The sequence below is a fragment of the Saimiri boliviensis genome, chromosome 5 (assembly GCF_048565385.1).
Source record: "Saimiri boliviensis isolate mSaiBol1 chromosome 5, mSaiBol1.pri, whole genome shotgun sequence".
NCBI lineage: Eukaryota > Metazoa > Chordata > Mammalia > Primates > Cebidae > Saimiri > Saimiri boliviensis.
In genome coordinates, this window is record NC_133453.1 from 34,651,887 (window position 1) to 34,679,313 (window position 27,427).

At 38.9% G+C, this 27,427-nt stretch overlaps 1 protein-coding gene across 6 annotated transcripts in view; it reads left to right on the top strand.

Annotated features, from left to right (window-relative positions):
• The window catches only part of INO80D (INO80 complex subunit D), an 87,730-nt gene extending 60,554 nt beyond the window's left edge, over positions 1-27,176 (top strand). For all 6 annotated transcript variants that reach the window (XM_074399188.1, XM_010336408.2, XM_074399186.1 and 3 more), the window contains 5 exons: positions 2,330-2,439; positions 4,386-4,519; positions 10,062-10,279; positions 12,418-12,575; positions 14,624-27,176. In XM_074399188.1, the coding sequence (XP_074255289.1) occupies positions 2,330-2,439; positions 4,386-4,519; positions 10,062-10,279; positions 12,418-12,575; positions 14,624-15,789 (1,786 nt within the window). In that variant the 3' untranslated portion in view covers positions 15,790-27,176. The remainder of the gene's footprint in view (positions 1-2,329; positions 2,440-4,385; positions 4,520-10,061; positions 10,280-12,417; positions 12,576-14,623) is intronic.
• Positions 27,177-27,427: the final 251 nt, after the last annotated feature.

Here is a 27,427-nt window from a genome sequence, read left to right on the forward strand (position 1 = left end):
GAAATTGTATATTATTTTTATGGGACTAAATTTAATGCAAATGACTTATTAAAGAAACGATGGATAAACTAGTAGGAATTAACTGTTTAGTTCTATGATGATCCACTTCCCTACTCTTATAATCCTGACGAATCTTGCAGAAATCTTAGTTAAGGCACATTCTAAGGCAGCACCATGGACATATAAATGGTCTTTACAGTTTATATGAAATTGATAACTAAGGTTGAAGTATTATTTATATTTTGTGTAAATTCATATGTAATTTATATTTTGTGTAAATTCATATGTAATTTAGATTTTGTGTGTCGTTACCTAATGCATGTAAATCATTTCATTGAAACCCTGAGAAAGATATAAGAAACAAACAACTCAAAATATTTTTTGTTCATGATATCTGGCTTGAACTTAGTATGTTAAGTAGATTTTTTTCCTCATACTCAGACTTGTAAAGACCTAATAGTTTGCAATGCTTTATAGAGTCATGTAAATAGGATAGGTTTTGTTATTTCTAAGAATTGTCTTTTTTTTTTTTTCAATAGAGATGGGGGTCTCCCTCTGTTGCCCTGGCTTGTCTCAAACTCCTGGGCTTAAGCGATCCTGTTTGATTAGGGGAGCCCTCCTCTGCCTCCCAAAGTGCTGGGATTACTGGTGTGAGCCACTGCACCTGACCCCCTGCTAAGAATTTAAATGTTACTTATTTGTGTTTTTGTATGTTTGGGTAAAGAAACTGGAAGGATCTGCAAACTAATAACGTGAATACATTATAGAGTGAGTGGAAGGCTGGCAAATTAGGGGGCAAGGGGGAGAAGTCGATTCTTCACTGCCTAGCATTCTGTTCTTTCATTTTTTTATGGATCCATGTGAATGCATCGCTTATTCATAAGATTTTGAATAAGTTAAAATATTTAAACATTAAGTATACAAATGGACATAAGATTTAAATAATGAAACATGGATTGCACATATAATAGAAACTTGAAAAAAATTGATCTAAAGTGAGTACATTTTGGAGGATAAAAGCTACTCAGCCCTTTCTGCATATCAGTATCCTCTTCCCATGTATGAGATGATTTTTTTTTTTTTTTGGCAGATTTATGGGTTTAGCAGCATGAGGCAGTCAATTCCTAATGATGGTGATAATTATAGTCATGACTAACAACCGCTGACTGTTTACTATTTAACACTATATACTGTATATAAGTGGTTTAGATGTGCTTAATCTTTTTATGCTCCCAACAACCCTGTCAGCTCAAGGAACCTTATTGTCTCTGCTCTACGGGTGAGGAAATTAGGCTTAAATCAGGCCAGGTAACATGCCCGTGGTCACACAGCTAGTAAGAGGGAGAGCTGAGATTCAGAACCAGGTCTGTCTGATTCTGTCTATTGTCTTCATCGGTAAAGTTCTTCATCACTTTACTGCCTCTTTGTGAAGAAAAAGGAAACAAGACATCACTTAAAGATAGACATATTTGAAACATATTTGATACAACTATTTGCTTTGAATGTCAGAAAATTAGGGAAATAACACAGTTGGTAATTGTAATGCCTTCTTTCCTTAACTCACATTTGCATTTTATTTAGTGACCAGAGATGCTATAGATATTTTTTTTTTTTTTTTGAGACGGAGTTTCGCTCTTGTTACCCAGGCTGGAGTGCAATGGCGCGATCTCGGCTCACCGCAACCTCTGCCTCCTGGGTTCAGGCAATTCTCCTGCCTCAGCCTCCTGAGTAGCTGGGATTACAGGCACGCGCCACCATGCCCAGTGGATTTTTTGTATTTTTAGTAGAGACGGGGTTTCACCGTGTTGACCAGGATGGTCTCGATCTCTCGACCTCGTGATCCACCCGCCTCAGCCTCCCAAAGTGCTGGGATTACAGGCTTGAGCCACCGCGCCCGGCTAGTTTTTTTTTGTTTGTTTGTTTTGTTTTTTTTTTGAGACGGAGTTTTTGCTCTCGTAACCCAGGCTGGAGTGCAATGGCGCGATCTCGGCTCACCGCAACCTCCGCCTCCTGGGTTCAGGCAATTCTCCTGCCTCAGCTTCCTGAGTAGCTCGGATTACAGGCACGCGCCACCATGCCCAGCTAATTTTTTGTATTTTTAGTACAGACGGGGTTTCACCATGTTGACCGGGATGGTCTCGATCTCTCGACCTCGTGATCCACCCGCCTCGGCCTCCCAAAGTGCTGGGATTACAGGCTTGAGCCACCGCGCCCGGCCGCTATAGATATTATAATGAGGGTGTTACAGAGTTGTGACATCATGTTGAAAAATTACCCTGGATTTTTAAAGCATTTTAAAAAACTTAATTTTGTTGTTTTGTTTCCTTAGCATAAGCCGAACCAAGTTGAGGGAGGTGGAACCAGCAGCATGCAATGGAACCGTGAAGGGTGAACAGTGCACTAACAAAGCCCTTCCATTCACCAGACATTGTTTCCAACGTATCCTTTCAACTCAATGGAATGTGCATTGAAAAAGTACTACCTAATTTGGGGCCATATATTTCATTTTTAAATCAAGTGAATGACTTTTAAAACCATAACTGTTTAATGTTTAAAATAATTTTATATAACTTATAATTTTCATGATGTTCTCTGAATAATTTTTCCTGCTTTATTCAAACATCGCAACAAAACAAGCAAAATTGATAGCAAATGGCAAGTTCCTCTAGTGTCTGTCACTTAATTATATTTTGTTAATAGAATTCTGGTCCCTCAGGTGATTCCTGGTAGCTTGTGAGAAGGAACTATAACATTCATAGATGGAAAAAATCAAATCACATTTTTAAAAACTGTTTTTAGTCTTCTAAGACAGTTACACAGTTTTACTCTTACAGTACTTTTTCCTGTAAGAATAGTTTACTCTTTTTAGTGAGTACAGTGCTGATTTCAAATGAATGAAAGGTAATACACATCATTGACTAGGAAAGAAGATCTCTTTTTAAACAGTATACTTGAGGAAACCTATGTTAAGGAGCTTTAGGTTGGTGAAGAAATATTGTTGCTGTGACTTTTATTGAATATTTTAAAATTAGATAGCATTTAAAAATAGCAATTACTTTACCATCTATTTAATTTTTGCCCTCCTTTCTGTTCTTAGAACAACTTTTTCAGCACCGTTTCTAGGTAATAAAGGCTTTATAAATAGTTTTACCTAAAAACCATAAAGGAAAAGCACAAAGGTCCTTAACAGATATAAGATAAGTCTTAAGGAAACGTAGTAGCTAAAAGTATGAGTGGTTAAAAATATCAATGATGTAAAACCCATGTTTGTTTGTTTGTTTGTTTGTTTAGAGACAGGGTCTCACTCTATCACCCAGGCTGGAGTACAGTGGTACAACCTCTGCTCACTGCAGCCTTGACGTGCCTGGGCCCTGGTGATCTTCCCATCACAGCTTCCTCAGTACCTGGGACTACAGGCATGCACTACCATGCCTGACTGATTTTTGTACCTTTTTGTAGAGGTAGTGTTTCGCCATGTTGCCCAGGCTGATCTTGAACCCCTGACGCTCAATCCACTTTGGCCTCCCAGAGTGCTGTGAGTATAGGTGTGAGACACTGTGCCTGACCAACAGTAAAGTTTTGATTTAAAAGTAATTTTTTGTAAGTTGTGAGTTTGGTGCTGGAAATGTGAAGCAAAATAGTCAACTCTGGAAAGATGGGTTTTTAATAATTATATCTTTAAATTTTTAATCTTGATAAGTACCATAGGCAGAAAATTTTCCTTTTAAGAGCTGTTAAAACATAAAAACAAAAACCATTGGCCAGGCATGGTGGTTTGTACCTGTAATCTCAGTACTTTGGGAGGCTGAGGCGGGTGGATCACTTGAGGTCAGGAGTCCAAGACCAGCCTGGCCAACATGGCGAAACCCCATTTCTAATAAAATACAAAAAATTAGCCAGGTGTGATGGCACACATCTGCAATCCCAGCTACACGGGAGGCTGAGACAGGAGAATTGCTTGCTTGAACCTGGGAGTCGGGGAGGTTGCAGTGAGCCGAGATGGTGCCATTGCACTCCATCCTGGGCAACACAGCGAGACTTTATCTCAAAACAAAAAAACAGAAACCATTAAGTGGAACTTTAAATGAAGTTTACATGTTAAGAAGGAAATGACCCTGCTTTTTCAAATAACACAGTTTGATTCAGAATGGTCATTAAGGAGACTGGTGCCAGGATCCCATTAGCAAAATGGAGTCCTTCAGAGTTGCCATCTGATAAATGCTACTATTATTTTCGCAAATCAGTAGTTGAGCTAGTACTTTGTAACTTTTATGGATAGTAAAGTTTGTACTTATTAAATGTAAGTAGGGGAACAAGCAAATTTTATATAGAAATTGAAAATTAGAGTTTCAGTGTATTTTATTCCTAACTTACAAAAAACCCAGATATCCTCTTGAACCACTCTCAGCAGCTCTTCTCAAGTTGCACAGCCAAGTTTGCAGATGGACAGCAGTGCTCTGTGCCAGTTTTTGACATTACACATCAGACACCTCTGTGTGAAGAACATGCCAAAAAAATGGTAAGTTCTGCAACAGAGGCTTTCAAACTTTTGATAGTTATCCACTGTAGGAAATACTTTATGACTTAGCACAAATTATATATGTATATAAATCACTGAAACAAGTTTTGAGACAGGATTTTTATTGCCTTAAGATACATTTTATTACCTTAAGATACATATCTTATACATAGGACATTTTCTAAATACTCTCTTTGTTCCTATGTCTCTAGGTTTTTGCTTTCTTATATGTAATTCTACAAACGTCTTGAATAGTTGATAAAATTTCGGTCAAACGTCTAGTCTTTCTATAAATCTGTAATTATTCCTTTTGTTAATGCTAATATTATACATCCTAATTAATTCAGAATAATTTAGAGGAGAGACAAATTTGAATTTGTGGAATATCTAAATTATATAATCATTTAAAGGAAGTTCTTTTTTATTGTTTTATCCATCAAGCAGTTGTTGCAAGATACTCTCCTAGGTACCTTGTGTACTAGAAAGTGAGATACTTCCTGCTCTCTGTAAGCATATTATAGTTATCAGGGATCCTTAGGGAATGGGTATTAGACCAGGACTTAATAGTTGGAACTTGTGATCCTTGCTTTGCCACCAGCTCAGTGTATAACTAGGGACTAAAGATTCAGCATTTTTTGGACCTCAGCCTCAATGTGTGTGATTCACTGGTGTATACCCTGCTGATAAAGACATCTGAGACTGGGCAGTTTACAAAAGAAAAAGAGTTAATTGGACTCACAGTTCCACATGGCTGGTGAGGTCTCAGAATCATGGTGGAAGGCAAGGAAGAGCAAGTCACATCTTACATGGTTGTTGGCAGGCAGAAAAAGAGCTTGTGGAGGGCAAATCCCATTTGTAAAACCATCAGATCACATTGATACCCATTCATTATTATGAGAACAACACGGGAAAGACCTGCTCCCATAATTCAGTCATCTCCCACTAGGTCCCTCCCACAGCACATGGGAATTGTGGGAGCTACAAGATGAGATTTGGATGGGGACACAGAGCTAAATCATATCATTCTGCCCTGGCACCTCCCAAATCTCATATCTTCACATTTCAAGATGAATCTTGCCTTCCCAACAGTACCCCAAAGTCTCAGCTCATTTCAGCATTACCTCAAGGCAAGTCCTTTCTGCCTATAAGCCTGTAAAATCAAAAACAAGTTAGTTACTTCCTAGATACAATGGGGGTGCAGCCATTGGTTAAATTCAGCCATTCCAAATGGGAGAAATTGGCCAAAACAAAAGGACTACAGGCCCCATGCAAGTCTAAAATTCAACAGATAGTCAAATCTTAAAGCTCCAAAATGATCTCCTTTCACTCCTTGTCATAGCTAAGGAATAATTTTATTTTTTTATTTTTATTTTTTTTTTTGAGGTGGAGTTTCGCTCTTGTTACCCAGGCTGGAGTGCAATGGCACGATCTCGGCTCACCGCAACCTCCACCTCCTGGGTTCAGGCAATTCTCCTGCCTCCGCCTCCTGAGTAGCTGGGATTACAGGCACGCGCCACCATGCCCAGCTAATTTTTTGTATTTTTAGTAGAGACGGGGTTTCACCATGTTGACCAGGATGGTCTTGATCTCTTGACCTCGTGATCCACCCACCTCGGCCTCCCAAAGTGCTGGGATTACAGGCTTGAGCCACCGCGCCCGGCCTTAGGAATAATTTTAATAGGCTTTTTGAACCACTTTCGTGGACCTTCACTGATAATTTCTTTTTTTTTTTTTTTTTTTTTTGAGACGGAGTTTCGCTCTTGTTACACAGACCCTTGGTGTTGGCCCTGTAGCTTTCGAATCACGAAAGTAAATGATCCCAGCTGCATATTTTTATTTTAAAGTTCTGCCATTCCAGCATACTTCAAAGACCAGGAAGATATTGTTAAGTAGAAAAACTGGACTTCAGTGTCTGCTTTAGGAATTTCATATGAATGAATTTTTGGTTCCTATAACAATTATTGTGTGAATGCTTTTAGAGAAATTGAAAGCAGCTTTATTCTTTTCAGCTGGTTAAACATTCCTACTTAGGTGAATTAATGAGGCAGACCTAAGACTGAATTAGTATAATGTAAATTAGTCATAAAATAATATACATTTTATATAACAATCATAATTATACTAATTAATTTTTTAAGTATTTACAATACAAATTTTTGAAAATGGTTTTCTCTGAAGTTAGTTAAAGAATCTGACACTAGTTTGAGCTATTTTGGTTTTAGGTCAAAAATTATTTAAGAGACTATAAGAAGCATTGTACCCCATCAGCGCTCCTGTGAGAGACTGACACTGGGAGATGAAAACTCTGTTCAAATCTCTTGGCTCTGCTTTCTTTTTTTGTTGAGACAGAGTCTAGCTCTGTTACCCAGTTTGAGTGCAGTGGTGCAGTCTCGGCTTCTGCCACCTCTGTCTCCTAAGTTCAAGCAGCTCTCCCATAGTAGCCTCCCAAGTAGCTGGGACTACAGGCATGCACCACCACACCCAGCTAATTTTTGTATTTTTTTGTAGAGACAGGGTTTCACCATGTTGGCCCGGTTGGTTTTGAACTCCTGACCTCAAGTGATCCGCCCACCTTGGCCTCCCAAAGTGCTGAGATTACAGACCTGAGCCACTGTGCCCAGCCTCTATTTTCATATTATATTCTGAATCCAAACACATTTTATCAATTTCACTGCTACCATTCTAGTCGAAGCTACCATTATCTTTGCCTGGATTGTAATAATAATCTAATCGATCTCCCTTCTTGCCATATGCCCCTGCAGATATATTTGTTGTTGTTGTTGTTGAGTCAGAGTCTCACTCTGTCACCCAGGCTGGAGTGCAATGGCGTGATCTTGGCTCACTGCAACTTCCAACTCCCGGGTTCAAGCACATCTCCTGTCTCAGCCTCCTGAGTAGCTGGGAGGCACTTGCCACCGTACCCGGCTACACAGGAGGTATATTGTTTACATAGCAGCCAGAGTAGGCTGGGTATGTGTATGTTCTACTTTCTTTGAATTGAATTCACTTTTGAGTTACACTTTTAGGAGTTTTGCAGATGCATGCAGTTGTATAACCACCACCTAAATCAAGATACAGAACAGTTCCCTCAGTTCCCCAGATCTCTTATACTACCACTTTGTGGTTATCCCTTTACTCCATCTCCACTGATCTATTTTCTGCCCCTATAATTTTGCATTTTCCAGAATGTCATATAAATGGTATTCCGTAATAAGTAGCCTTTAGAACAAGCCCTTTAGACTATATATCTGTTCATATTAGCTCCATAATCAAAACCTGCTAATGGCTTCCCATCACATCCTCCTGGCACTGTCTCCCAAAGTGTTGGGATTATAGACATGTGCCACCACATCTGGCCTTTTCCCAAGTTTCTGCATGGCTTGCTCCTTCCTTTCATTCAGCTTTCTTATCACATGTCACCTCATCAAGTAAGTCTTCCACCTGCCTGTTACCCTGTAAGTTTTTATCCTCATACTCGATCTAATTTTTCTTCCTGACATTTTTCTGCCTAACATTCAGTTATTCATTAATTTGTTTATTTTCTGTATCCTCCTTCTAGAATGTCAACTTCACAAAGGCAGGAGCATTTTTTTGTTCACTACTGTATCCCTAGTGTTTAGAACAGAGATGCTCAGTAAGTAAGTGTTGAATAAATTAATGGTTAGGCACATGGATGGAATGGGTTAAGATTCAGAAATAGGATGTGACAGCCATTGGTAAGAGACTCTAGCTGCAAGAAGTCCAGGCTATCAGGCAGAACACGGTATTCCAACAAAGGTAAGATCCTGTGACAGATGGTGAAAGCATTGCCTTGACATAGAGGTAGAATGAGACAAAAGTTGGGAGTGAATAGTATTTCACTATGCACTGAAGCTAGGTAAAAGAACAGCCGGCATTAGGGAAGCCTCAGGGAGTGGGGGCTCTAGCTCTCTGGAGGCGAGTGAGGCAGGTATCAATCACGGGCTGTTCTGGGGGCTGTTCTGTGTAAAGTGTCTGGCACAGTACCGAGAGTCCCGCAGGGCCCCTGCACACAAGTGTAAGGGAATCAGGGAGGAACCTAAAACCTGACCCAGGTAATTACTGAGAGTCTTACAAGTAGGACTTGTTTCCTCTTGGGTGAGAGCTCCCTAACTTCCTCCTGAGATCAGCACTGGTGCTAGAGGGCAAGCCTGGAATAGATGCTGAGCACAATGTTCGGGTACTGGTCATTGCACGTTCACCATTTGTTGAGTTAAATAGTGGACATAATACAAGTAGACCTCAAGCATTGAGACAAAATAACTACAAAGTCTGAGAAGTAGCCTCTTTATTTTATTTTATTTTTTTGAAACGGAGTTTCGCTGTTGTCGCCCAGGCTGGAATGCAATGGCATAATCTCAGCTCACTACAACCACTGTCTCCTGGGTTCAAGCGACTCCCCTGCCTCAGCGTCCTGAGTAGCAAAGATAACATGCACACGCCACCACACCTGGCTAATTTTTGTATTTTTAGTAGAGACGGAGTTTTGCCATGTTGGCCAGTCTGGTCTTGAACTCCTGACCTCAGGTGATCTGCCTGCCTCAGCCTCCCAAAGTACTGGGATTACAGGTGTGAGCCACTGTGCCTAGCCAGAACTAGCCGCTTTTTTTGGTTTGTTTGTTTTAAATGTGTGTATTTGTGACTTAATCTGAATTATGTTTATATTCAAGTATTTGAGTAGGATTAAACCTGTGTTAGATTTTCTGAATTTCTGCTTTAATTTTATTCCTTCTTGTTTTCAGTTTTTTGATGCTAGAGTTAAGGAATTAATTAAAGGTGACATCAATTGCAAACCCCACTGTTTTGTGTGCCACTAAGAAAAAATGTTGCCAGTGATGCAGTACTTTATTATCACTTAGAATTTTTGTTTTATACTTATTAAAGAGCTCTTAAAAGACTTATTTAGACTGGATTTTTATCTTATATACTGTTCCTGGTTTTGGCTGTACTGCTTGACATGTGAAAGGCAGTATTTTCTACATACTTCAGTAGAACAACTTCATCTACTTTGTGGGTACTTTCCTATCTCACTTGGTTGTTGCCTTACAGGAAAAAAAAAAAAGAAAAAAGAACTGTGGTCAATTCTTCAGTAATGAATGTATGCTTCACTAATATTATATTAATTTTATGTTCTACTGCTCTTTGTACCTTTCTGCATTCACAAAAAATTTTCCTCCACATGTAGTACCAACAATGTACACACTTTAATTCAGACAATGCCAGTACAAAGAACTGGAACTGAGTGTGTATGTGTGTGTGTGTGTGTGTGTGTGTGTGTGTGTGTGTGTGTGTGTCAGTGTCAGCAATTATAAGATGCCAAGAATTTAAAATCCTTCCCAATCGCAGAGATATTAAAATATAGATCTTAGAATTCACGTAGTTTGGTGTCTTCATCATTGTTAAACATAGTTTTGGGCATCCAGTATGTTTTAGGCATCATATAGAATATTAAGTATTTTTTTAGGTAACTGTCAGGTTTCTCCAAGATAATCTCAGTTTAAAAACCCATGTATTCATTCCAAAGGATAATTTCTTGAGAGGAGATAACTCCCGTAAAGTTCAGCACCAGCAGCAGAGGAAACCCAGGAAAAAAACCAAGCCTCCTGCACTAACCAAAAAACACAAGAAGAAGAGAAGGCGCGGACCTCGTCGACCCCAAAAACCCATTCCCCCTGCAGTCCCCCAGGGGAACCTCAGCATGCCCGCCAGCGTCTCACTGCCAGTGGAGGCCTCTCAGATCCGGTCAGTGGTGGTACTAGGACTTAATTTTTCTTACGTATTTTCAGATTCTTCTCAGAACATCTAGCTTCAAGTGGTTATTGTAAAGTTGTCACTAGGCTACAGAAGCCATTTAGTATATCAGCCTAGATTTTTAAAATAGTTTTTGGTATGAATTTTACCTGTATCTGACTGTATTTTATCTAAAATTAATCTTTTGCTCATACTAAAGAAAATAGATGCCAAAATTGAGTTTAATTGTATACTCTCAAAAAACATTTTTTTTCTTTTTTTTTTGGACACCAAGTCTTGCTCTGTCATCCAGGCAAAGTGCAGTGGTGTGATTGCAGCTCACCATATCCTCTGCCTCCAGGGTTCAAACAATTCTCCTGCCTCAGCCACCCCAATCTGGGGTCACTGGCATGCGCCATCATGTCAAGCTAATTTTTGTATTTTTGGTAGAGATGGGGTTTCGTCATGGCCAGGCTAGTCTCGAACTCTTGATCTCAAGTGATCTACCCTCCTCGGCCTCCTAAAGTGCTGGGATTACAGGCATGAGCCACCGCACCTGGCCTGTAGCTTTTAAGAATGTTAGCAGAGGCCGGGCGTGGTGGCTCAAGCCTGTAATCCCAGCACTTTGGGAGGCCGAGGCAGGTGGATCAAGAGGTCGAGAGATCGAGACCATCCTGGTCAACACGGTGAAACCCCGTCTCTACTAAAAATACAAAAAACTAGCTGGGCGTGGTGGCGCATGCCTGTAATCCCAGCTACTCAGGAGGCTGAGGCAGGAGAATTGCCTGAGCCCAGGAGGCGGAGGTTGCGGTGAGCCGAGATTGCGCCATTGCACTCCAGCCTGGGTAACAAGAGCGAAACTCCGTCTCAAAAAAAAAAAGAATGTTAGCAGAAATTCCATATATGTTCCAAGAGAAGTATTCCATCAGAAATATGAGGCGTTATTATTTTGGCAGGGTTAAACATTTTGACCAGAAGAATGAAGCTTTTGTTTTAGCTAAGCATTTCAGTTTTACCTGTTGTTAATTTCATTTTAAAAATTATTACTTTGACCAGATTTGAAATTCTAAAAAGCATCAACACACATTTGATACACCAAATTGTGATTCGTTTTACTAATTTGAAGTAAAAATATTACCTAATAGTCGTTGTTGCCTCTTAATACATACATGGGTCAAGGTTGCAGAAATATGTGACTGCATATGGTGAGGCCTTTATTTTTGCAGTGATTCTACTTTCGTATTTCCTTATTTTAAAGTAGGGGAGGAGATACTGTAAGTTAGGATTTCTCATGTTTCTGTTGAATATAAAAAACCTAGGGCCAGGTCCAGTGGCTCACACCTGTAATCCCAGCACTTTGGTAGGCTGAACAGGTGAATCACAAGGCCAGGAGTTTGAGACCAGCCTGGTCAAGATGGTGAAACCCCATCTCTACTAAAAATACAAAAATTAGCCAGGCGTGGTGGCTGGTGCCTGTAATACCAGCTACTTGAGAGGCTTAGGCAGGAGAATCGCTTGAACCCAAGAGACAGAGGTTGCAGTGAGCTAAGATTGCACCTCTGTACTCTAGCCTGGGCAACAGAGCAAGACTTCGTCTCAAACAAATCTAGAAGACATTAGGATTGGCTTTAGCTCAAGTAATTACTTCCTTACTTTCCATCTTTCTAATCCCTTTGCTGGAGTTCAAGACCTGCTGGGGCTTTCTGACCTTTTTTTTTTAAACAAACAAACAAACAAACCAACCTAAAAGAAATTAGCTAGTTTTGTTTTGTTTGAGACAGAGTCTTGCTCTGTTGCCAGGGCTGGAGTGCAGTGGCATGAGGTCAGCTCACTGCAACCTCTGCCTCCGAGGTTCAAGCAATTCTCATGCCTCAGCTCCTGAGTAGCTGGGATTACAGGTGTGTACCAGCATGCCCAGCTAATTTTTGTATTTTTAGTACAGACAAGGTTTTGCCATGTTAACAGGCTGATCTTGAACTCCTGGCCTCAAGTGATCCACTCACCTTGGCCTCCCAAAGTGCTGGGATTACAGGTGTGAACCACTGCCCAGCCTGACGTTAGCTTCTTTTCTTGTTGAATGAACTTGGCTTGGAGGTATTAGTATGAAGATAAAGTGGGAGTTACAGAACCAACTGTGTCCTCTTTCCCAGGAGCCCATCCACGCCAGAGCTGAGTGCTGATGAGTTGCCGGATGACATTGCCAATGAGATCACTGACATTCCACATGACTTGGAATTGAACCAGGAGGACTTTTCAGACGTCCTGCCACGGCTACCTGATGACTTACAAGATTTTGATTTTTTTGAAGGTATAGTCAGTATTATGACTCAAGGAAACTGGTTTTAAAAATGAGTTTATAAGAAAGGAAATCTTGTTTTGAAATGTATTTGTCATATTTCTCCTCACATACAATGTCTTTCACTGTGGATAGGAAATATAATACCATTGCAGCTATTTTACCCCTTGCAGAAGATAAGGAATGTACAGTTTGTTTAGCCATCTCATAATTTGGTGACTAGGTTTATAACTTTGTTTCTTTGTTTCTTTTTTTTTGGGGGGAGACGGAGTCTCACTCTGTTGCTCGGCTCACCACAACTTATGCCTCCTGGGTTCAAGCGATTCTTCCGCCTCAGCCTCCCTAGTAGCTGGGATTACAGGCATGTGCCACCATGCCCGTCTAATTTTTGTACTTTTAATAGAGGTGGGGTTTCACCATGTCAGCAAGGCTGGTCTCGAACTCCTGGCCTCAAGTGATTCACCCATCTTGTCCTCCCAAAGTGCTGGGGTTACAGGCGTGAGCCACTGTGCTTGGCCCAACTTTCTTTAAAGTGAATATTTTTACTTTATTTTTGGACAAGGGTATCTTGAACACGAGTTTTGTTTTTTGGGGGGAATGGAGTCTCACTCTGTTGCCCAGGCTGGAGTGCAATGGTGCCATCTTGGCTCACGGCAACCTCTGCCTCCTGGGTTCAAGCAATTCTCCTTCCTCAGCCTTGTGAGTAGCTGGGATTGCAGACGTCTGCCACCATGCCCAACTAAGTTTTGTATTTTTAGTAGAGACAGGGTTTCACCATGTTGGTCAGGCTGGTCTTGAACTCTTGACTTCAAATGATCCACCTGCCTCAGCCTCCCAAAGTGCTGGGACTACAGGAGTGAGCCACTGCACCTGGCAGAATATGAGTTTTGAAGTCTTTTAGAACTTGCTGGGCCGGGCGCGGTGGCTCAAGCCTGTAATCCCAGCACTTTGGGAGGCCGAGGCGGGTGGATCACGAGGTCGAGAGATCGAGACCATCCTGGTCAACATGGTGAAACCCCGTCTCTACTAAAAATACAAAAAACTAGCTGGGCGTGGTGGCGCGTGCCTGTAATCCCAGATACTTAGGAGGCTGAGGCAGGAGAATTGCCTAAGTCCGGGAGGCGGAGGTTACAGTGAGCCGAGATCACGCCATTGCACTCCAGCCTGGGGCCTGGGTAACAAGAACGAAACTCCGTCTCAAAAAAAAAAAAAAAAAAAAAAGAACTTGCCGTAGTTTGATGCTCCGCCTTGTACTTCAACAGAAGTACAGTTTTCCAAAATGAAGTTTGTTTAATCCTACCAATTCTCCCATACTTTCCGGGGAAATCTTTTATACTCTTAGAATGTTTCTTTCACCGTTAAAAATTGAATATTTTCATGGTGATTAATCAAGGTCCTAACAGTAGATTTTTTTAAATATTAGAAATGAAATCAAAGTAGATCCATTGGTTTGCATTTTATGAAAATTAGTAAGAAATGGTAAAAGAATGAGAGAGAAGGATGAGAGAGTAAAGCAAAAGCATTTTGAAAGATAACCCATGGAATGAACTGGGTGCTTAGTGTTGTGCTAAAATAGATGTATGAACGTCTGTATTTTAACCTTCCACAGCTGCCCTCTAGCTGGGAGAGTCAGGAGTAGAACAGGCAAGGTGGACCTGTTCTACACAGCCTTTTGTCTCAAATCCAAGTTGATATTACATGTTTTCTATTTTAATGATGGTAATATAATATTAGGCAAAAACATGTATAATCACAGAGTCACCATGAGTTTTAAATTTGTAATCCGTAGTTTCTAAGAATTCAGTACTTTGATAAGATGGATTTTGAGATGTTTTTCAGTAAATAAACTGAAGATGGTGATTCAGGTTCCAGGACAGCTGACATTTCAGACCTGTCCTGCAGATTATTTCACTTTTTCCTTCCAGTCCAAATCTGGAAACTTATCTTTTCAAGAGAGACTCTTTTAATAGAAAATTGTTTAAAATAATTCAAATGCGTGATTTTTGTGATACGGAACTGATAAAAGCTCTACTGATTCTTGATGGCTTTTGTTGACTCAGGGAAGAATGGAGACCTCCTTCCAACTACCGAAGAGGCTGAGGAGCTTGAGCGGGCCTTGCAGGCTGTAACTTCTCTCGAGTGCCTGAGTACCATTGGGGTCCTTGCCCAGTCAGATGGTGTGCCAGTCCAGGAGTTGTCAGATAGAGGAATAGGGGTGTTCTCCACAGGTACTGGAGCTTCAGGAATACCATCCTTGAGCCGAGAAGTGAACACAGACCTAGGGGAGCTATTGAATGGGCGTATAGTACATGATAATTTTTCTAGTCTAGAGCTGGATGAGAACCTGCTCCGTTCTGCTACCTTGTCAAACCCACCTACACCCCTGGCAGGGCAGATCCAGGGGCAGTTCTCTGCCCCAGCCAACGTTGGCCTTACTTCTGCCACTCTGATCAGCCAGAGTGCACTTGGGGAGAGAGCCTTCCCAGGACAGTTTCATGGACTTCATGACGGCAGCCATGCCTCCCAGAGGCCACATCCTGCCCAGCTGCTGAGCAAGGCAGATGACCTAATCACCTCACGACAGCAATACAGCAGTGATCACTCCCACTCCTCGCCCCATGGAAGCCATTATGATAGTGAGCATGTGCCGTCTCCCTACAGTGACCATATCACCTCTCCCCACACAACATCATACTCTGGTGATAATATGGCAGCTACCTTTTCAGCAGAGATGCCCATCATGGCGCAGCACTTGCTCCCAACCCAACTTGAGGTGCCACTTGGAGGAGTGGTAAACCCCAGAACTCACTGGGGCAGTCTCCCCGTCAACCTCGGAGATGCCTCTCCATTTAGCAACCTTCTCGGCGCAGATGGACATCTTCTTTCCACTTCCCTATCCACGCCACCCACCACTTCGAACTCAGAGACCACACAGCCTGCCTTCGCCACCGTGACCCCCAGCAGTTCCAGTGTGCTTCCGGGGTTACCGCAGACCAGCTTCAGTGGCATGGGGCCTTCTGCTGAACTAATGGCCTCCACCTCTCCCAAGCAGCAACTCCCTCAGTTCAGCGCAGCCTTTGGCCACCAGCTGAGTTCTCACAGTGGCATTCCTAAGGACCTGCAGCCCAGCCACAGCTCTATAGCCCCTCCTACAGGCTTCACAGTAACAGGTGCCACAGCTACAAGTACCAATAATGCATCTTCTCCCTTTCCCTCCCCTAACTGAGGGTGTCTGTGTGTTTGCAGGCAGGTGGGGAACCCAGTGTTTTCTATCTTTGTTTCCTCTTTAGCACCCCTCTCCCCTTTTCCTAAAGAAGATTTAAAAAATAACAGATGGGGATTAGAGGGTCACCCCCCTTCCCAGTTCAATAAGTGGCCCTGCAGTGGACCTCGCTACAGTGTTCACATGTGCTCCTTAGCACTGGTGCTCATTCCCTCCTGGCAGGCCCACTCCGCCCCAGTGGTTTCCTTAGTGGTTCAGCACAGTGACTGGATAGGATTGATTTTTAGCAGCAAGTCCTAGAAGTGGAAGATACCTCAGAATACCAGTGCCCTTTACTCTTTCCTAGTATTCAGATCAATGCTTTCCATTCTATTGCCAGGTTTTTACATAGGGTTCTAGATAGAATGATCATATTAATTCAGTTCCAGTATAAGAGACAGCAAATGGTGTGTGGCAGGTCAAGACTCTGACTTAGCACCAACTGCTAAACATCACAGTGAGGCCAGGATTTCATTCCTAATTGTGATCATGTTTAACTAAAAGAAAACAATGTGTCTTTTGACTGCCTGTGAGTATGTGTGTGCCCACGCGTGTGTTTTTGTGCAGTGCAGGAAGCAGCAGTCTCATTAGTGTGTTTTTCGCTTTGTTTTTTTTTTACCCTCTAATGAGTATAAGGCTCTTACTTTTCTCCTCTCCTACGTCTCACAATCCTAATAAGGTTGGTCCTTCTTTTCCTCAAGTTTCCTGAATAGGGAGGGTGGTGGGCTGGTCGTGTGAATAGCACAACCTTTTTCTGCTTAAAACCCAAGAAGAAACAGAACATAGAAAGCTTGGATTCCTGTCAGTGAGGTAGGGATGTCGTGAAAAGCTTGTCTGGGGTGACTGCAGGCCGCTGGGGTTCTGGGGCTTGATGGCCCCTTTGCCTTTTCGGGCATATGTTTGTTTGTAAATCCCTCTCTCATGGCATACATTTGCAAGATGTAATTAAAGAAAATATTTTGATGTGAAAAAGCAGGATAGGTCAGATAGATTTGAAAAGATGGGATCTGTGAACTCCTCGATCCATCTTTTGCTTTTGAATTTTTCATGTTTACAGTAGTGATTCTTTGGTAAGATTTGTAAAATGTTGAAGACACTTGTAGAATCAGTGTACCAGTTGTGAAGTGATGTGTAATATCTGAAGGATACACATTTTAAAGTTTCTTTCAAAGCAGAATATGGAAATTAGACATAAATTTTATCCACCCTTTGGTACTTTTAAAATAATTTAAGTACTTGGGTTTAAGTAAATTTGAAAATAGTTTTGGGAAATGTTTTTTAAATGCCAGAATTTTAGGGTTAAAAATCATATTGGGTAGTTTAGGAAGTTCGTGACTATGAAATGAATTTGTGAGGTTTTTTGCCTGCCTTTTTTTTCCCCCCAGAGAAGGGTGGACTAGATTTGAAAGGCATCTCTACTCTGCTTTTGCTGAGTAGTTTCACTGTCCCTTGAGATACCATTGGCTATTTATACCTGAGTCTAGTCTAATTTACATATATATATATATATATATATATATATATATAAAGTTAAGTAGAGAGAACATATCTATTGATGTGGTTCAATAATTCATTTGTCAGGGAATATTTGATCTTAATTCCTTTCTGATAGGTAATGATTGGATGTATTTTCCTACTTCCTATATATAATCTCTTTATGCCATGCTAGTTCTAACCAGTCCCTTCTTTTGAAAGCTTTTCTTTTTCTGCTTTTTAAAGGAATGATGGTGATCAGCAGGCATTATGCAGATACCACGTGCCTGAGGTTATGGAGGGGAAATGTCACATGACTGTATGAAATCATTATATGCCCTATTTTGTATTTATTGATATTTCTTTTTGTGGGCCAAAAATATGTTTGTAATATATTTAGTTTTTTTTTTTTTACATCATGGTAATTGATTGGAAGATTTATTTTTAATAGCTTTGCCTTTTTTGCAGAGTGCAAAATTTCTAAATTATAACTTAAGTCATAAAGCAAAATTATATTTGGTATCACCATAAATTTCTATTCTGAATGGTGGGAGCAGATAATTTTAATATTTCTCACCTGTGAATCTATATTAGTAAGCTTTTTTATTTTAATGTACTGTAATGAAGTGGTCATGAGTAGTTACCTCTGCTCAAAAATGTCATTTAGTTTGTTAAACTATCTTCACAACCCATCATAAGCATCACTAGATAACTGTCCATCCCCAGCAATTTGGCTTAGTTTCCATTGTGTATTAATTAAAGGATGTCGCAGAGCAGCACATTGACTTCCTCATCAGCCCTTTGACAGCGAAGGGAAAGTTGTGGGTAGTCGATTTGAACTTTTTCTGACTATTTCTCCCTCTGTTAGCTGCTTAAAATTCTTCAGTTATGATACAAAGCTGAGTTTGCAGTAAGTTGCACATTTTATTGTTTGCAATTTTCTGTTTTATGTGCATTTGAAAGCCCTTCTCTGCTTTCTAGTAAGGAGGCGTGAAATAATCAGGAATGTTGCTAGTTACAGCTTCACACCAAAAACTTTGAGTAAATACATTTTCGTTTGGTTGCCCATGATGAAAGCTGAGGAAAGGGCACTTTTAGAAGTACCAGTATAGAGTTGAGGAATTATCAGCAACAACTTTTCCTTTTTTTATTTTATCTAGTTCAAAACAGATACCCAAGTTTGCAATTTGCTTTGCTTTTGCTGTTTCTTGTGAGTCCCTTTTTTGGAAGAGAGAAGAACATCTATAAGCCCAGAGATATCTGTGTGTGTTTTCCGTTAGTTAATAGAGCCATTCTTGTCTATTAGTCGTTACTTTGCTATTAATATGTATAGAAAGGAATGAAGTGTCTTTGACTCCAGAAATATGAAAATTAATATCTTTTAAACTAGCACTTAGGCTGTCATAAGACAATACTGGAATCAAAAACAAATCTTGTATAAGGTCCTAGTGAGGTAGGAACTAGCTTTTATTCTAGTGGCAAAGAAGTTTGACTCTGTTTCTGCAGTTCTTTGGGACTATTTATAAAGGCCAGTTAGATTGTGTTACTGTGATTTAATTTACAAAGTTCCTGCAGTTAATGGATGCATTCTGTGCTCTGAGAATCTGAATTCCATTGTAATGTGTGATATTCACTGGCTGTAATCAGAAGAAAAGATGGGCTTTCTCTCCTTTACTGTCTCTACATAATTATTATTATTTTAATTAAAGTACTTAAGACTTTGTTTTTTTTTTTTTTTTCTGTAAAAATGGCTTAGCAATTTGCACATCTGGGTAGGTAATGTAGCTAGTAAACAACTCATAGTAGTAAGTAGCAATTATACTTAACCCACCAAGTGACAGACTATGCAATGGAAAAATTTCTAATTATCGTCAGATAGCTTAGACAGCAAAGGATTATTTTCTCTAGTAACCTACCATGTGTGATTTAACTGCTTTATAAATGACTTCCTGAGCAATTTCATGTTGGCAGGCAGTGTGGTGTGTCTAGCGTCCCTCTATGAGAAGACTATAATTTAATCAGAAGCAAATAGTAGGCATGGGGAGCAAATTTGGAAAGTGAGGTTATTATTTTTTTTTTTCTTAAAGTTGGTGTTACTGTCTTTAGTGGCTTAAGGCTAAAGAAAGTTAATACTTTATCTTTGCCAAATAATTATTTATAAGATTTATTTTTAAAATAAGCCCAATCTCTGACCCGAAAGTTAGGAATCATCATCTTCTCTGACTGACACTAAAGCTCCTCCTTATCAGAGCTTGTTCTCAATCCGTGATCACAGTCCACAGTGGCAAAGACAGAGGTGCCCTGTCCATACAGTTTTCTTCTTACATGAAAGAATTGACCTTTCTGTTGACCTGTACTATTCTGTTTTTATAAAGTGGGATTAGAATTTGAGCATATCTAGTAAATGCTGTGTTGTCAGTCCGCCAGTGCTTGCCTGCCGTCTTTCCTGTGCCTTGGCATCCTAGGGGTGCTGGTGATGGTTGATGGGCATCGTCAGTCAGCAGTGCACATAAGAGGCAATCGTCTTTCCTCCAGGTTAGTTCAGAAGGTCGCTGTGGGTTGGTATTGCAAAAAGATGAGGATATTAACACTAAACTAATTAAGAGGTTTAAAATTCATTAAAAAATGTTTTTGGGTGTCTAGTTTTCAGTTTCTTCATCTTTCTTTTTAGACTTCTTTTAAAGTTCTCTTCTTAATCTGGTATATATATAGAAATCTAATATAATGGTCTTCTAAATGGTCAACAGAACTCTTTAGTTTAGTGAGGCAATTTAGAGGATTCCTTGAAAGAAAATTTAGTCATACTGAACAGTCTTCATTTGTATCTTATCACCAGTATTTACATTGTTCCAAAGATTTTTTTTTCCTGACAAAAAATATATTTCTTGGGGGTGGAGATCATATATATATATGTATGTATGTATATGTGTGTGTGTGTGTATATATATATATATGTATATGTATGTATGTGTATGTTCTTTCATATCTAAAGGAACATATCAAAATCTATGTTCTTTCACATATATATGAAAGAACATAGATTTCCCCCCCCAATAAATTAAAAATAACTAAATCTTCACTGGCATTCTGTAGAAAAGTTAAACCGTTTAATAATGTCTTAACATCTTTATAAACTTTCCTGTATTCTAGAGGGAACCAAAAGCACGTTTAGTAGATTAAAGTAACATTTTAAATACTACCTTTCCAATAATTTGTAATGAAATACCAGCGAAGGACATATTTGGATATCTGTTAAACATTTTTCCCTGACTAATGAATTAGGAAAGAAAACATAAATGGTTATGTCTCTTCTAATAAACAGTGTCATTGTGTCATTGTGTCATTAATGCTGCAGCTGTGGGTCAAACTTAGGAAGCCTTATTTCTTTTCTTCTCTTTTCTTTTTTTTGAGATGAAATCTTGCTCTGTCACCCAGGCTGGAGTGCAATGGCGTGATCTCAGCTCACTGCAATCTCCGCCTCCCGGGTTCAGGCAATTCTGCCTCAGCCTCCTGAGTAGCTGGGATTACAGGCACCCACCACCATGCTCAGCTGATTTTTGTATTTTTTAGTAGAGACAGAGTTTCACCATCTTGGCCAGGCTGTCTTGAATTCCTGACCTTGTCATCCATCTGCCTTGGCCTCCCAAAGTGCTGGGATTACAGGTGTGAGCCACCATGCCCAGCCAAGAGCCTTATTTCTAAATAGCAAAAATTCGGTTTTCACTTCAGCCCTTATTTTTTTGTTAGTTTTTCTTTCTGCACTGTGATACAGAGCTAATTAAAGGAAATGTAACATTTCAGAGAGAGAGCCAGCAAATTTGATATCAATTTTTTTTAACCTTATGTTCCTCAGTACTGGGGATGTTTGGCTACTTTGAACAGCAGAGTTTTTAGTGATCTAAAGTTTAGAATGATAATCTTATAAGAAAAAAAATCTCTCTAACTCTCAGTGAGCTGTATAGGGCAGCACAACTTTCCATCTTCTCTTCCGCCTGCTTGCCTCTGCCCACCACAGTCCTGAAGTATGCACGTGTACATATGATCTGTACCAGTCCCAGCCGAAGAGTAATAGAATCCTATTCTTTCACTTGTTTTTTTTTCCTTTTTTTTTTTTCTTTGTTTGTTCATTTTTGTTTGTTTTTTAAGCTGGGGACCACTGAAGTAAGCTCTGTATGCACCCAAAGTTCCCCCTTGGAAAAATTTTCGGCATGCAGTACAGAAGGCTCCAGTGCAGCTAAATGCCACACCATTGCTTTTACTTGGGGGAGTAGACTGATTTGCCCTGAAATGACTCCAGCCTGCCTCATTAAGGTACAGTTGGCTCCAATGGATTAGTGCTGAAATGATGGGAAGTTTGACACTTGTTGACATTGTCTTCATCTCTTTGGAAGGGTTAAATCTGTTCCTCTCAACAGTGATAGTTCTTTTCACTGTATAGTATTGAGTATGTCTCAGGGATTCCTTGTGGAAATTAGGGCAGTTTTTAAAAATAAGAAAATAGTTTTAAAAGAAACTAAAGGTGACTCATCATTGAAGAGAGCGGAAGAAAGAGGAAACATTTGGTGTTGTAGCCCACAGTGTCTTGCATAGGACTTTTTCCTTTCTCCTCCACTCTCTCATCTCAGCTTCAGAATACAGAATCCTTTCCCATCACGCACAGCTTTAAAACTTTTATTTAAAAATTTCCTTCCCCAATGAGCTTTCAGAATACTTATTGTAGATTTTAAGAGAAAAGGTATATTAATTTATGCTATTAACATCACCTCATAAATTATAAGTTTTATACTAAAGCTGTATTGACTATAATGAATTATGTTGCCTACGTGTTTAATAGCTAAATATATATGAGCTTTTTTTTTTTTTTTTTTTTTTTTTTTTTTGACAAACTAGTGAAGCACCTTTTTACACTGGATCTCTGCCGTGTCAAGGTGTATAGCTATCCTTTGCTACCTTGCAGATATATGAAATAAAAGGATATCCTGGGGCCTCAAAATGTAGAACACCTTTAGACCATTTATAACTGTTCCTAGAACTGTTGAGAATCATGTTCTTTAGTAAATGATCTGTGGTTTACACTTAAGATGGCTAGAAGCTTAGTTACAGGGTACATAGAAATACATAGATCAAGTAAAACTCCAACTACTGTAGCTGGAATTTGTAAACTAAGTTTTTAAGACCTCTTTTATTTCCTATGGATTTATTCTTTAATTTACAGTTTATTCTGTAAGTTGGGAAGTAAAATAGAGAAAATAATTAATCTAGATGTTCTCAGCGTCTTATTCAGGAACTTTTTACCCTCCTCACTAAGGAATTCCCACTGTGACTTTAAAATAGAATTAAATTACTCGTGTGCATGTATATGTCTGTATTTTTTACACACATGCAAAAATATACATTGGGGGCACGTGTGTGAGAGATATGAATGTGTGCTTATATAAAAATAGATAAAGGTAACCGAATGTATTGTAGAAACATGATTTATTTAGTTAAGGGTATTGGAGTTACTTTCTCATTGTCTCTGTTGTATAAATACACCAAATTCATCATTGTGTTATCTTATGTTAAAAGGCTAGCTCTGATATCATGTGCATTTTATGTTAACCTTTGGATTAACTTACATTATGCTGTGTTCATAAAATGACATGAGAAACAGGAGGTTCTGAGATCAGCCTCTCACTTTTGAGCATAAAAATAAGAGAGGGAGACAGACAGACCCAGACATGAGCTGTGTTTATCTATTGTGGTGATGGGACCAGAGATCTGTTGAACTTTTTTTACGTTAATAATAGATTTCTTCATATTCTGAGTAAGAAAATATTGTTGATCATCTTTTCTTGGTGAAGTTAAGAAAAAGTATATGCCTTTCATGAAGAATTTTTGGAAGGGGCTACTTTGTTTAAGGAGTTGGTGGCATCATTTCACCGTGCATATCTCAAAGCTGGGGTGATTTCATTGATTTCCAAAATTTTTCAAAAAACTTGTATTCAGTTGTGCTGTTAATTTATTAGGTTAAGAGTGCTCCCATCCCCATATGTTAGCTATAGGAAAAATTGTACTACCCTGATTCATATGGATTAAAAATAATACATCCCTATATTTTGAATTTTAAGTTGTCATTTTCCTATACATTCATTACCGGAGTATCTGGTGGTCTGAAATAGTCAAAATTAGAGTTGTTATTAAATACTCCAATTACATTTATTTTTAATATTTAAAAAATCATGTACTTTGAAATATGTCAAAACAACTTCTGATAATATACCTGAATTTGTAGTTGTCTCTTATGCGTCATTTACTTCCTCTTAGATAGAGTGAAGACCTAGGAAAGCTCTATATGCTGTTCTTTTTACAGTTGTATTTTTGCAGCATCTCCCAGTTTCATTCACTCTTGTTTTGGGATTTTTTTTTAATCTGCATATTTCTTGTACATATGCATGCAAATGAAAGAAGGGAGTTTGTACTGGTGCCATTTCTCCCTTCAGTTGCTGGTTAATGGGATTTGCTAGAATAAATTCTCCCGATTGAAGGGTGAAAACAGACCCTTATGTGTATATCTGTACAGAGATGTGTATATGGGATGTGGTGGCACTTTGCTGAATGTGAACTTGCCTTGTCAATGGAAAGATTGAAAAGTATTATGTTTATTTATACATTTGTATAAATCTATATATACACGTATGTATATGTGTGTGTATAGATAAAGCTATATACATATATTTCCCTTAAAAATGTGTGTGTATAATAGGTAAACAGCCTTTGTTAAGCAAGATTAACGTGTATGGAAAGTTCTGGATTATTCTGTAAGCCAGAGGAGGTAACAGTCTAGAGTACATCATCAGAACATACTAAAATGGAAGTCCTTTGGATTATAGTCTTGTTTATGGATATTACACAATGAATGCCTGTCTGAACAATTCTTACTTGCCAGTTCCACTCTTCTTCATCTTCACCACCTTCTACTAGTCAGTCTCTCATCACTTTAAAAAGAAAAGTCACACATCATTGTGTTTTTCCCTCTTCTTTCTGTCTTTTCTAGCCAGAAGCATTTGGCTTAAGTGTATTTCATCAACTTCTCTGTTGTTTCTTTTAAAGACCTTAATTTCTGAAATTTTCCCAGAAGATATATGTTTTGGTAATATTATCAATAGTAATTTTGAGAATTGGGCATTCATCTTTGTCTCAAAAACAAACAGAAAGCCAACCTTCAAATAAAATGAATTTGAAAGTTTTATCTCAATAATTTGGGGACATTTTACTTAAAAAAGAACATAATTATGATTTATGATTGATATTAGTGTTAGGTTTATTTCCACACTGTCATTAATTTGTCATTTACATATTTTTATTTGCTTTGTAGTTTAATCATAACTTCACCATTTACTTTTTAATGGAAAGCATCCAAGGTCACATGTAAGCCTCTTAAATTCTGTAACTAGCTAACTCATTTTTCTCATGATGAAACTGCTTTGATGAATTTCTGTGTGATGAATTCTGCTATATTTCCTTTTGACTTTTCTCAGTTTGTGACATTCTGTATTAACTTTGCTGCAGCTCTCTAGAAAACTTGCATCCCTATATATTGTGCCTTTAAAGCTCTTATGCACACACAGACAAAAGTGTATATATACATGTCAGAGCATGTGTACATATGCTTTCGTATGTACTCACACAGTATGTCTCCAGTATATATTGTGGGAGTAGATATATAGATATTCAAAGGCAATGAAATATTGCTCTCTAGATATATATGTATATAAATAGTGTTGACATAACTGTATATACACATGTATATGTATGAGTTTTAAATGGCAATCTTTTACATTTAGCAAAATGCTGCCCCTACTGGAATATTGTCACTGCAGTGGCAGTTGTATGTAATGATTTAAAATACATTATCAAAAGTTATTTAAAGAACATTTAAAAGTCTCATCTAAAGACATCACACACTATTTATTTATCTTCCTTTTCCTTTTATTGTTGTATGTTTTTTTTTAACTGAAAGGGAGACTGTCATTTATAAAATACCATCTGTCCCATGAGAGTAAGAAAGAGCTGGAGATTCACTTGAGGAACTTTGTCATTTTTCCTCTCTCTGAAGTGGAGGTGTACCACAGACCAGACTGTTTATTTCACATATAAAGCGATCCTAATATTTCCATTCATGTATGTCATCGTCATCCGCCGTCTCCTAGATCAACTTAATTCACCAATATGCCTCCTCCTATCATTAATAAATAATGATTATTGAGATCATTTTGCCTGGGGGAAGTTGACTACTCTCATGCTGCAGGGAAACAAATCACCTAACTGTTACTTCGCCTTGTTCAAAATTCAAATCTGAAAGAAGGCAGTTCTCTCATGAAGCTGTCTTAAGCACATTTTAGTTAAGGGCCTTCACAAACTTTTTTTTTTTTTTTTTTTTTTTTGAGAGTTCCAAGTTGCATGTGCTTGAAATAGATTTAATTCTTATTCCCCACTGTTTCAGGTATTTTTCATTAGTACATCAGTTTGACACATTGAATGCAAGGCTATTAAGGAAGAACTATTAAATATTATTTTATTTTGTGAAGAGTTGGCAGCAGATTACATCTCAACTGCTTGCAGAGAGAGGAAGGCAGATAGACAATCCTACATTGTAAGATGTTACGGAAAACAGTGAAGTAAGAATATTCCTGAAGACTAAAATAGAGAGGTTGGGATTTGAGTGATTTTACTGAGTAGCTTAGCTGGAACCTGATATCAGAAGTAGCCTTTAACAAAAAGCCTGTTGGCAATTGTATGGTACTAACAACTAGAGTACTGAAGTGTAAGTTGAAACCAAGTTGCAGTGGGAAATCAAAGGTGAGGTAGCTTATTTGAAACCGGTAAATGAGACAGGTTGGACAGTTTTTAAATCTCTTCTAACAAAGAAACTGCACGGTAGCAAGGACTAGCAGTTCTCAAAGCCCTTCTTTTTCAGTGTTCTCATTCACCTTGGCACACAAGTATGTTTAACAGGCCATGCATTAAAAAATAATTACAAAAACATAAAAGCTGCTTAAAGGGAACTTACAAACTGAGAATCTCTCCTCTGTATTTGTATTCATAGTGGCTGCGAGTTTAATTATATGCACAAAAGCCAGGAGCCACTTGTCTGCACAGACTGTAGCAGCAAGATGAGGAGATGGGCAGGTTTTGATAAGAGCCCCCAGTTCTGATGGAAAGGCATATCTGTGGCATTGGGTGCAGCACTGCTGGGGGAGACCACATTTTGGGAAGTGATTGGCTTTTGGTTTGTAATTTCCCTTTAAACAAGAAGAGATGGTTCATATTTTCCATATATATCTCAATGAATGTACTGTATTACTGTTCTAAAAATTTGATGAAATAATAATGAATTGGTCTCCTTTTGTTATCTGGTCCTTGTTTAATTTGTTTAAGGGTTTTTGTATACAAAAGTTTACATTTTTATGTATATTTTTCTTGTGTAAAAACCGATGTAATATGTGTATGAAACACTGTATGTATTATCTGTATATAGTGTGACAAAATCATTTTTCTTTCTTTCTTTTGGATGTATTAATAAATCTTGCTGTGAAGTAGCCTTGTTTTTAGTATAATTTTCTTTGCTGGGATATTGATGGAAGCTGCTAATCCAGGGTAAGTATTTTCCACCTTTATTTGAATACAGTTTTTTTTTTAAAAAATATATTGTGTTTTGGGCCGGGCGCGGTGGCTCAAGCCTGTAATCCCAGCACTTTGGGAGGCCGAGACGGGTGGATCACGAGGTCAAGAGATCGAGACCATCCTGGTCAACATGGTGAAACCCCGTCTCTATTAAAAATACAAAAAAATTAGTTGGGCATGGTGGCACGTGCCTGTAATTCCAGCTACTCAGGAGGCTGAGGCAGGAGAATTGCCTGAACCCAGGAGGCGGAGGTTGCGGTGAGCCGAGATCGCGCCATTGCACTCCAGCCTGGGTAACAAGAGCGAAACTCCGTCTCAAAATAAAAAAAAATATATATATATATATATATATATATATATATATATATATATATAGTGTTTTACTGATAACTCTAGGCAGATATATTCATTATCTTTATGGTTGAACTAACAATAATTAATATTTGTAATAGCTGTGGATCAA